Genomic DNA, 11,370 nt, shown 5'->3' on the forward strand with positions numbered 1-11,370 from the left:
GGCGGTCCAGGGACCACATCCGGAGAGTTTGGTCTCTAATAAGCCGCCTCGGCCTGGGTGGGACTCACCATGCTGGACCACGGGGTTCTCCAACAGCCACACTAACTGTGGGAACCTCTCAGGCTGCCGGGGCCGCGGGGGGAGCCCCAGGGCTGCCCTGGGCACCTTCGAGAAATGCGTCTCCGCTCAGCTCCTCAGGGCCTCCTGGCCTAACACCCACAGCCTTGTCAGACAGCGCAGACATTTGTCATGCCTGATGCCTATGACCTATGACTTCAAGAGCCAGCACTCCCAGTCGGATGTTTTATTATTTATTCACTTGACAGGAATACACATTTGGTCCTGTAAGACGCCATGCTACCGGCTGAACGAGTGGCCGTTACACAACAGAACTCCCGTGGGCTCTCTGGAAGGCCCTGCGTGGCCCACCGAGGACAGCTCAGTCGCCGCGGGGAAGAACTCTGCCCTGAAGAAGAGACCGGTGGCCTGAGCGGCCCCGGGGAGCCTCCGACCCGCAGCCCTGCAGGGCCATAACATTCAGACACATTGGGCATCAGCAAAATAATAGTCATGCTGGTTGTTCTGAACTAGAAGATGTTCTTAAAACCAGAGCGTACCAGACAACTTATATGCATTACAAATATATAAATTAAGAGGTCTACACGTATACAAAAATCTCTCGGTGGGGACCGAATCGCATTCTCTGCCGTGCCAGGTATTTCAAGGGAGCCGGTGTTAAAAATAGAAGGTATTTATACACAGGCCCTGCCTCTCTCGTGTCCACCATGGAATCCCCTGGTGTTGTCAGGGCCCCTGGGCAGTCTCAGCACCCCCACGGGTAACCCGTCTGCAGTCTGCATCTTCCGGGACAGCAGGGGACTCACTCCGGGGCTCTTCTCCTGGGTCCCCATCTCAGCCAGGCGGCGCCTCCGAACCCATGGGCTACCAGAGGGAGTGATGCTGCTGTCAGAGGAGTAATCCGCGCACTTGCGGAAGACCTCAGGGCTGGGGCTACAGTTCAGCCGCCCCTCCTCGGCCAGAGGGGATTTTCTGGAAACGCCTTTGCGTTGAGCCAAGGGGCTGCTCCAGGGACTCGAGCAGGGGGAGGCGTTCGGGCTCAGAAAAAGATTCTGGGGGCCAGAAGGGCTGAGCTTGTTGGCAACGGCATGCCGCCGGCCGGCCATGGGCGATGTGGGATTGCTCTCCGGGTCAGAGGAGCTGTTGGCGGAAGACTCGTCACCCGTGTACTGCAGCTCCTCGACTCTCTTGTTCAAGGACTTGTTCGGGTGGCTGCTTGCGGTGGGCTCCTCGTCCTGGTTCTTGTCTTTGAGAGGTTTCTTTTTGGGGGGCTTCATGCCAATCAGGACGGCCTTCATGTTCTCCCTGCCCTGGGATTCTGTGCTCATGAACTCGTGGGCTTTAATGGCCGCCTCCACCTCCTCAAACTCCACGATGGCACACTCCTGGGTCCCCACCTGGCTGTACCGGCTGCTGATCCTCCGGATATCGGGGGGCAGCTCCTTCCCCGGTTTGAGGATCCGCACCGATGAGATGACTCCAAAGGTCCCGAAGAGCTTGAGCAGGTGCTCCATGACCTTCTCCTGCACCCTCCCGTTCTTCTGGGGGATGGCCAGGGCCCACAGCTTGGGGGACAGGTGGAGATCGTAGACCAGAAGCATCTTGCTCGGGAGGTTCTCATTGGGGAAAAGCGGGACGGGGGTGGTCCTCCTCACCTTCCGGTGGTCCTCATTCAACTCGAGGGTCACTGAGTACTTCAAGGCGTGCGCTGTGGTTCTCCAGTCCCGGGTCAGGTGTTTCACCTGAAGAAGACAAAGCACATCTGGAATGGTACCTATTTGTCCCGGCCTATCTCGTGGGCTCTGTCATCTCCCGCCCTCCTTTCCCTCACCCCCGGGGACACTGGTAGCTGGCATCGTAGCTCGTGGGCGCGGGCATTCAAAAGTCTAGTGAGCAAATGCACACCCTTGTGACAAGGTCAAGCTAGGCAGCCCAGTTTAGAGCAGTGCCATCCAACGGAACTCTCTGCAGCGAGGGAGATCGTCTAGTGCACCCCCGTTTAGCGGTTCAGGCCCTGCGAAAAGGCTGTTAGATACACAAGTCCAAGGCCCACCCCCAGCTGGTGCTAAGACTTGAAGATTCTCAGCCTCTCAGCGCCTCAACTCCCTCATCTGTCCAACGGAGACGCTAATCATGCCCACCTCGCAGGGTTGTGGTGAGGACCAAATGAATAAATCAAAAGATACGTATCTACATGCAGACATACATTATACAGACACATACAAAACTTAGAATACCGTCTAGCTCAGAGTGAGTATTCCGTTAAGTATCACGTGCTATCATTACTTCAAATATGCGCTATCACTCTGACAGGATTCGGAGATTTTAACGTCCAAACACTTCTCTGAAGTCATGTTTCTCTGTTTACGCATTTGATACACAGAAAATTCCAAAAGATCTTTCATATTCCCCTGCAATATCTCGTGAAAATTATGTGGACGGTTCCGACTTGGGATAAAACCCAAGCAGGGCTGAAACGGCCCCTCCCCCCCTCCCTGAGTGGAAATTGTGCGTATGGCCGTGCAGCATAGGAAGGCTGTGTTTATACTGGAAAACAGTCATTTGCCAGAGGCCCGCTTCCGCTGGAGGGAATGCCAGGGGGAATGAGTCATCCCATCCCACAGAAACAGTGGAGGTGGGTGGGGTGGGTAACCTGAGCCAGGAATGGCAAGATCACCCTGGGTCCTCTGAGTCCAGGCCAATGCAGCCGCTGTGCAGAGGAGCCCTGAGACCAGACAGAAACTTTACAGAACTCAAGAATGGAGGCTCGCTAACAGGGCAGCATGGGGGTCCTTGCAGAGCTATTAATAGGGGCAGGCTCCTGCAGAGAGGGCGCTGTCCACTCTAGCCTTGGTCTCGGGGTGAAATGGCCCAGACTGGGCTTAGGGTGTGGGAACCGCAAGACACCTACACCCGGAATCAATGGGCTGCTCTCTGTGACACACACCGGGGATGGAGGGTCAGCAAAGGTCCAGGCAAAGGGTCAGACTTCAGGTGAATGGAGTCAATCAGAGATCCAGAAAGGGTACAGAAAGATGCTGACCAAAGGTCATGGCCAGACTGTGAGGAAGCCCCAGGTTGTGGGGCAATAGCTCTCAGAGGATGACACAGTGTGGAGGGAGCCTTCTCCAAAACCACTCAGGAAGGGAGCACTCAGGAGAGGAAGAGCAGAGCTAGTGCCGAAGTCGGAAGCCTGAGCAAGGCGGGCCGGAGCTGCCTTCCTCTGAGAGCTGGAGAAGCTGATGGAAGCCCACATGCAACTGAGAGGGAAGTGGGCTCTGGCAAGGACCCAGCACCCCTCCAGAGCCAGGAGCAGGGTCCACTGGGAAGTGCCAGTTAGAGGCTGAGCATCGTCGGGGCACCACCTCAGATGAGGAGCCCGGGAGGTGCTTTCCTTGTGCAATTAACTAGAAGAACTTTCTAAGATTTTCGGAAACTGTCATTTGCCTGTTTGTCATATGTGTCTCCTGTTAGGACCAGCAGGAAAACCTCTGGAATGAAAAGGGCCTTTGTTGTCATTGTGGAGGCGCTGGGGAGTCGATGTTGACTCTGCGGCCACCTTTGGACAAAGAAGAACCCTCCCAAACAGAGCCATAGCGGCCACTTCAAAAGGCAAGAAAGTCAGGCTGACTCTTGGGGTCCCTGGAGAGGAATAAAGGGAGGAGCCCTGGCTGCTCTGTTGTGGGGTCCCCCACAAACACGTTCATGTGAGGGTTCACTCACTGTTCCCTGGACACCTGTGATATTGTGATGTATCATTTCGACAGGACTTGGGGATTTCAATGTTCAAATACTTCTCTGAAGTCACATTTCTGCATTTCTGCACTTGATGCAAAAGATCTTCCAAAAGATCTTTCATATTTCAATGCAGTAGCTCCTGAGACTGGCGTGGACGGTGTCAGCTTGGAATAAAACCCAACCTGGGGCCTCGCAGAGAATGCTGAAAGAGTCCCTCTCTATCACACATGTACACTGCTCTTTGTCCCCCTCCCTGGTACAGAGCTGCTGGGACCCTGGCAAGTCCTGTGGGATGCTAGGACTATCTTTTGTTCTAATGAGGCGATGCTGGGCAGGTTCCCGGATGGCTCCTGGTTGAGGGCTGGTCACCAGAAAGACCAAGCCATGGTTAGAAGCTTGGAATTTTCAGGGAAGGGAGAAGGGCAGGAAACTGAGTTAACAGTTGATCATGCCTCCAGGAGGAAGCCTCCATAAAAATTCCAGTCCTGTGGGCTTCGGAGCACTTCCAGGTCGGTGAATACACCCATATACTGAGACGGTGATACACCCCAACTCCGCAGGGACAGAAGCTCCCACACTCAGGGCCTTGTTCTGCATGTGTCTTCAGCTGGCTATTCATCTGTATCCTTCATCATAGCCTTTATTAAACTGGTCAATCTAAGCCAAGTGTTTCCCTGAGTTCTGTGAGCTCTTCTGGCAAATAATCAAATCCAAGGGGGAGGAGGTGATGGGGACCTGTGATTTGTAGCCAAGTTGGACAGAAGCTGTGGGTCACCTGAGGGCCTCCTACTGGCCATTGGCTCCTGCAGTGGGGCAGTCTTGTGGGACTAACCCTTAACCTGTAGGATCGGATGCTATCTCCGGGTAGATACCGAACGGCTTGGTGGGGATCCCCCTCCCCCAACATAAACATCGGGTGTCAGAGTGTCATGTTGAGGCGGAGAGCAAAGGAGTCACACAGGAGGAAGGGGAGGCCTTTCCTTCGCAACAGGAAGAGCCTCTTCCCTACTCCTGTACCCTGAAAACTCCTGCTCATCCAAGATCCTATTTCAATGTCACCACTCCTAGAAAGACTTCTCCATCATCCAGGTAGGGTTACTGGCTCTGATGAACACGACTTTGTTCTTTCACTGCCTAGGGTCATTGTGCAATCCTGCACTGATCTCTCTCCTTCCCTGGACTTTGCAAGGGCAGGGGAAATGCCACCTTTGTGTTATCTGTCCTGTGCCCACCACAGCAGTCAGGGTGTAGAAGGGATATGTTTGGTGACTGGGTAAAAGGACAGAGCACAGGAGGAGGGGCAGACTCCAGCAGCAGGTGAGGCAGAGAACGGCTCCAGGGAGAAAAGCTCTCCTCCAGGGCTCTCTGGCAAAGTGCACAGGCAGCCTGGCTCGGACCCAGCTGTTACATATCCCGTTATGCAACAGGCCATGCGGTGCTTTTCCATTCTAGTAAATACGCCTCCCCCACAGAAGACACGGAGTTCTTATTCCAGCTTGTCTGTCCACGCTTCAAGACGGAGGGAATTCACACAACAGTCCAGCTGCTGGGTCTGCTGCCTACATGGCGGCAATCATCAGATACCCCACTTTGCCATACCGATGAGGGTGCTGGTCTTACACACGGCAAAGGCTGCTGGAGTCTGGAAGGAGGCCCATCCCCCAGAGTTCTAGGTGCTCCTCCTTCTTCTTATTTATTCAACTGGACAAGGGAAAAGCCTGAGTTTCACACAATTCGAGGCCCAGGAGGTGTCTCTCAAGGCCACTGGGTCCCCAGCACCCTCTTGGCCACCCCCTCGCCTGGCAAGAGTGCCTGAACTTTACTAAGAACAAGCACTATCATTGCATAACTGCCATCCGCTGACATCTGTCCCAACACCCAGGCCCCTTTTAATACTGTGGGAAGAGAGTCTTCATAAAGATCCTAAATCCCTGTTCTGGATCATTTTTCTCTATTTCAGGCCCCAGAGGGGCGCAAAAGAATCGCCAGTCACCAGGTATCAAAGGGGTAGAAAATATTTAGAACTGCAACCCCCACAGCCCCAGAGTCCTCGAGTCAGCTTGTGAGAAGGAAGCCTTACCTTTTTGAAGGACGTGAGGAGCTTGACACTCACGTACCCCAGTTTGTTCCTCCTCACGTGCTTGAGCAGGAAGGCGTCCTTCTCCAAGTTTTCATCAGAGAAATAGAATTCGATCTGATCCACCAGCTTCCTGATTAACTCCTGGTCCGGGGGCTTCCACTCCTGCTCGCCTTCCTCATGCTCGTTCTCGCCCCCACTCGTCATGGCACCACTGGGACCAGAAGGAGACACCGGGGGGTTACAGGCTGAATTGCTGTCCGCCCCCCGTCACACCTCCAAATTTCATATGTTGAAGGCCAAAAGCCCTGTATGTCACCAGTGTGACCTTACTTGGAAACAGGGCCTTGCAGATGTAATCAGTTAAAGACAAGGTCGCACCAGAGGCCAGGGGTGGCCCCTAATCCAATATGACTGGCATCTTACAGAAAGGGGCAATCTGGAGGCATGAGCGCCCAGGGAGAATGCCATGTGAAGGTGAAGGTGGAGATCGGGGGATGCAGCAGAAGCCCAGGAACATCAAAGGTTGCCAGCAAACCACCAGAGCCAGGGGAGTGGCCTGGGACCCATCCGTTCCCAGACGCTGGAAAGGGAGCACTCTTCTGACCCCTGGATTTCTGACTTCTGGCCTCCAGAACCATGAGGCAATCAATTCCGTCATTCTAAGGCACCCAGTTTGCGGTACTTTGTTTCTGCCACCCTAAGAAACAGCACTGGGTAACACTTGACCTGGACTCCTCACGGGGGTGATCACCTGGCCACACGGGGCTGGCTTTTGCCCCAGTGGGCAAAGAAATCAAGCTTCTGTTTTTAACACAGATGGTCATTAAAATGACAACACGCTCTACTAGCATGTATGTGCTCCTGTACCACGGACGGGATGCTTTTCACATCCCCTTTTTATTCTTCCCTCCCGCACTCCACCCCCCAAATCCTGATTTCTAGAAGATAATTTGGCAGAGTAACTAAGAGTCCCAATCCTAGAGTTAGCCCACGTAGGTTGAAATCCCACCGCCACCATTTATTAACTGAGTCAACGCAGGCGAGGAGCTCCCCTGCCACACCTCAGTCCCGTCATTTGCACACTGGGAATCATGACAGTCACTCTCCTGGTAGGACGGTCAGAAGATTAAATGAACTGATACATAGAGACGTCACACGGGTGCCTGGCACGCCCTGAGAACCCGGGAGGTGGCACTCACTTGCCCCTCAGATCTAGGACTGACACTCAAATTTTCTGTCCCCAAAGCCAGCATGCATAACACTTTCCACGTTTTGTTGGGACCCTGCCACAGAATCTGAAACGATCCCATTCACTCGGGCCCTTCTAAATGAAACCCAAACCCACCAGCAGCTCCACCTGAACAGACTTCTTCCCCCCCTCTCCCTGAGAATATTAGGATATGAGAACAAGCCAAAGAAATCCTGAGCAAAGCTTCTTTGGAAGGCAAATCTTTCACCAGGGATGACAAAAACTTCAAAACCACCAACATTCAGGGACTTTGTGATGATCTGCATCATAGTTGACACCATTAATTAGAAGATCTTGAAGGTGACTTCTCTCTGGCATATTTAATGACCAAATTAAATTATGTATTATACAATATCATATATATCTTATTCGATAAAAAGAAAAGGTCAAAAATTACTTCCAGAAAAAAACATTACTGCTTTCCTATGTGGCAGCCTGATTTCTAGTAACACGACTATCAGACCCAGAGTCCCCATGAACATGTGCTGAGTCACGAGAGCATCTCCTGGGATGGATGCAGACACCTAGTCCACCTAAAGCATTCAGGGTGCTTCTACTCTGTTGGGAGAACCTGAGGGCTCAGAAAGTTCACAGCAGCATCTTCACAATAGCCAAAAACTGGAAGTGTCAGGGGTGCCCGAGGGGCTCAGTCGTTAAGCATCTGCCTTCAGCTCAGGTCATGATCCCAGAGTCCTGGGATCGGGCCCCAAATCGGGCTCCCGGCTCAGCAGGGAATCTGCTTCTCCCTCTCCCTCTGCCCCTCACCTCTGCTCGTGTTCTCTCTCTTGCTCTCCTCTCTCTAACAAATAATCTTTCAAAAAAATAATAAAGAAGCAAGCAGTTAACATTTCCCTTTGATTGGGATTAAACCCTTAAATAAAATAATCAACTAATACAAAAAAGGGTGGAGGAGGCTCAGAATGTAAAAGTCAATGCTTTGGAAAAGATACGTGAATGTATATCCTTCAACTCCAGCAAAATTTTCACTGACTCTAACCAGCGCCCCCCCACCAAAAAACAAAACAAAACAAAAACCCAAAAAAACCCCACACAATTGTGGAAGAGTCAAGATGAGAAGAAAAATGGAATATTCTGGCAGGAGAAAAAATACAAAATAAATCTGTCTCCCAATTTTTCAAATTCAGAAATTATAATTATTATAAAAGTAGGCGTTGGTCGATTTTAAAATGAAGAGTTTAGTTATTTGCCTGCAGACAGCCTGGAAATGTTTTTGAAATACCACACCGATGTTCCAAGACAAATGTGTACTGATGGAAAAAAAAATGGTCTGAGAGACTAACTTTAAAAGTATGTTTTTCAAAAAGTCTTTTAAAAATGGGATGGCAAACTAAGGGAATATAGTAAGGCTGCCTTTAAGATAAAACAGGTCAAAGGCAACTTAAACATTAGACAAACTGAATATTTTAGAAGTTTCTAGAAGACAGCTGTGGTAGACATAAGAGCAAACTCTTTCTCACTTGCCTTCCTTTATTATGGAGGCTATAAAAAATTAAAACAAAACCAACCAACCAACCAACAAAAACCAACCCTAAACATGTACTTTCTCAGCCTTGGTTACAGGTAGTAGCCATCTGTCATGGTATGGCCAATAAAACACAAGTGAAAATCTTTTGGCCCTGCCTCTTCCCTTTTTAGCTGTTTTGAGTGTGGGTATGATGGCTGGAGCTGTAGCAGCTATTTTACTACCATAAGAAAAGAGCCAAGAGAATTAGCTTGGCCTCATTTATTGACATTATTGGCTCTGATATTATTGAGTTGTTGAACCAATTCCTCTATCTACCTACCTGTAAATTTCTGATTATATGAGAAAAATAAAATCCATTTGTTTAATTCACTTGTTGGCTGGGTTTTCTATTACTTATAGACAAATGGCAGGATAGTAATACTGCACTGAGAAAAGTGGTCCTCAAACATGCCAAAGTGTCATTGGAACAATCAATGGAATGAAAAAGGAGAAGCAAGATGGACAAAACAGATTTTCACTTTATTAGAGAAAGCTTATCCCCTAATTAGAAGTTAAAATAGATAGGTTGAGTACACCAGATACAGTAACCTCAAATGCATGGGAAAAGTCTGAGCCGCACTGACAAGGATGAGAATAAATAGCCAGAGTTGGGGTGAGGTGTGCGATAATGAAGAGCGAAGAGTTTTGAGTGGACTCAGGTATTGGCAAGTGGTCTTAGTACAAATCGCAAGTATAGCAGAGGTGACCGGTCCCTCAAAGGGACCCACAGCCTAGCAAGTCCTACTCCCCACCTAAAGTAGTTGATGCTATTATAAAAAGTAAACGCATAAACAAATAAAACACAATGGAAGGATGGGGATGCAATTTCTCAGTATCTCCAGTGCCCATTCTAGAATGTCCCATTCTTCTCAAGGTCTGCCATGGGAAGCCAGCCCTTCCTCCCTGCAGATGACGCTATCTCAAACTTGATTGAGAAAATCAATCAGACTTGCCCAGAGCTCCCTCGTGCACCGCCTCCTTCCCCGCAAACTCGTTCTGTATGCCTGGGCATCTACCAAAGCATCCATTGGCTGTATCCAGGTGTCTTTTCTCCACCTTGGTCATCTGCAGGATGGGACAGAGCTGACCACTTTCTTCTCAGTACTCCTCCTGCTAAGCTTCTGTGACTTGCTCTTTTCTGATTCTTCTCCCCCATTTAACTGCCCTTCCAGTCTACTCAATCTGCTCCCATGTCTCCAAGGATCTGTCCTTGACTCTTTGTCCTCACGTGGCCTCTACACACTCCAGCCCCTGTATAGCTCATCTAATTCAGATCTGCCCCCCCCACCCCTCCATCCTTCTCTCACCCCTGGGCCCCCATCCTCAATTCCTACCTGCCTGCCTGATGCTTGGGGATAGCCTGTTAGCACTTCAAATCCAGTATGTCCAGAATTGAAACATCACCTTCTGCACAGCTGGACCTCAGGGAACACTGAAGCCTAGACCTGCCAAGGGACATTCCATCTGGGAAGCTCATCTTCCTTTCATACAGTCTCACGGTAAGCAATCCACACTGGGGGGAGAGGGGGTGACTCTGCATCAGTTCTTTGCACCCAGTGAGCAGACATGGAGGTTCCAGAACACGTGGGCAGTCCTGGGGAGGTGATACAAAGCCCTATGCAAGTGCAGCGGTGAGCTTCCTGCACCGTAGGACCCCCTCTCTACATGAGTGCTCTCGGCGGCAACTGTGCATCTCCAAAGGGGGACCTTGGAAGAGAGGCAAGGCCTTTTTGCATATCTGGGAGCATGCTGCCTTGTCTCCTGGTTCATGCAACAGCCTTTGAATGAAAAAGACCCTGTATCCTTGACAAACATTAAAGAAGTTTATATCCCATCCCTTAAATATGAATGTTGGTAGCTTCTTGTCAATTACAACTGTCCTGTACAGACTATGTATCTTTCCTCCCAAACTGCCCCACTAACTACTTTCCCTATTCACTCTTCTTTGCATTTAGGCTCCAAACCCGAGATGCATCTTTTAGCCCTCTCTTTTGCCCCTACACTGAGCCAATTATCAAGTGTCAATTTTTTTATTCTGCAGTGTCTCCCATCTGTTCTCTTTTCCATTCCAACTGTCCTCATTACTTCTCCCTTGGACACTATTTATTAATAGTTCATCAAAAATGAATCCTCAAGTAATACATATAACATAGCAAAAAATAAAACAAAATAGTACATAACTTAAAAAGAAAGCAACAATTCCCAGCTCCACCTCTCCTCCCTAGAGGCAACCTCTATTCAACCATTTCATTCTTACGAGACTTGCCTTGTGGTTCTATAAAATATGTTCATGGTTCTATTTCTCACTTGCCAATTTTCGACATTCTCTATTCATGTCCTACTATACAAAGTGAGGATTTGGGGTCACTCATCTCTCAAAGCCTCTTCTTCTAATTTTTAAAATTCCATATTATTTTGGGGTTTTTTTATTAGCCTTCTAATTGTTTTAAAATAATATACTTAAAATTCTTATTCCATCAACATTAAATGATAGGTCTTGCTTCCTCACTACACCTGAGGTGTGTAATGACCCTACCTTCTTCTCCTCTCCTTCCATTTCCAACCTTTCAAATTCTATCAGATTGCTCCTTTTTAAAAGCATCTTGTTTTGTGGATGCAATATATTAAATTCTCTCTCGGTACTAACCAGTGTGTGTGTGTGTGTGTGTGTGTGTGTGTGTGTGTGTGTGTGTGTGTGTG

At 49.6% G+C, this 11,370-nt stretch overlaps 1 protein-coding gene across 1 annotated transcript in view; it reads right to left on the bottom strand.

The window, feature by feature from the left end:
* Window positions 1-298: 298 nt before the first annotated feature.
* LARP6 (La ribonucleoprotein 6, translational regulator) overlaps window positions 299-11,370 on the bottom strand; it is a 19,663-nt gene continuing 8,591 nt past the window's right edge. Inside the window, exons 2-3 of the mRNA XM_025884113.2 lie at window positions 5,897-6,107; window positions 299-1,820 (exon numbers count right to left, since the gene is read on the bottom strand). Coding sequence (XP_025739898.1) covers window positions 753-1,820; window positions 5,897-6,107 — 1,279 coding nt within the window. The 3' untranslated portion in view covers window positions 299-752. The remainder of the gene's footprint in view (window positions 1,821-5,896; window positions 6,108-11,370) is intronic.

Source organism: Callorhinus ursinus, unplaced genomic scaffold (genome assembly GCF_003265705.2).
Source record: "Callorhinus ursinus isolate GAN/ISIS: 27379988/994484 unplaced genomic scaffold, GSC_fseal_2.0 scaffold25, whole genome shotgun sequence".
Lineage (NCBI taxonomy): Eukaryota > Metazoa > Chordata > Mammalia > Carnivora > Otariidae > Callorhinus > Callorhinus ursinus.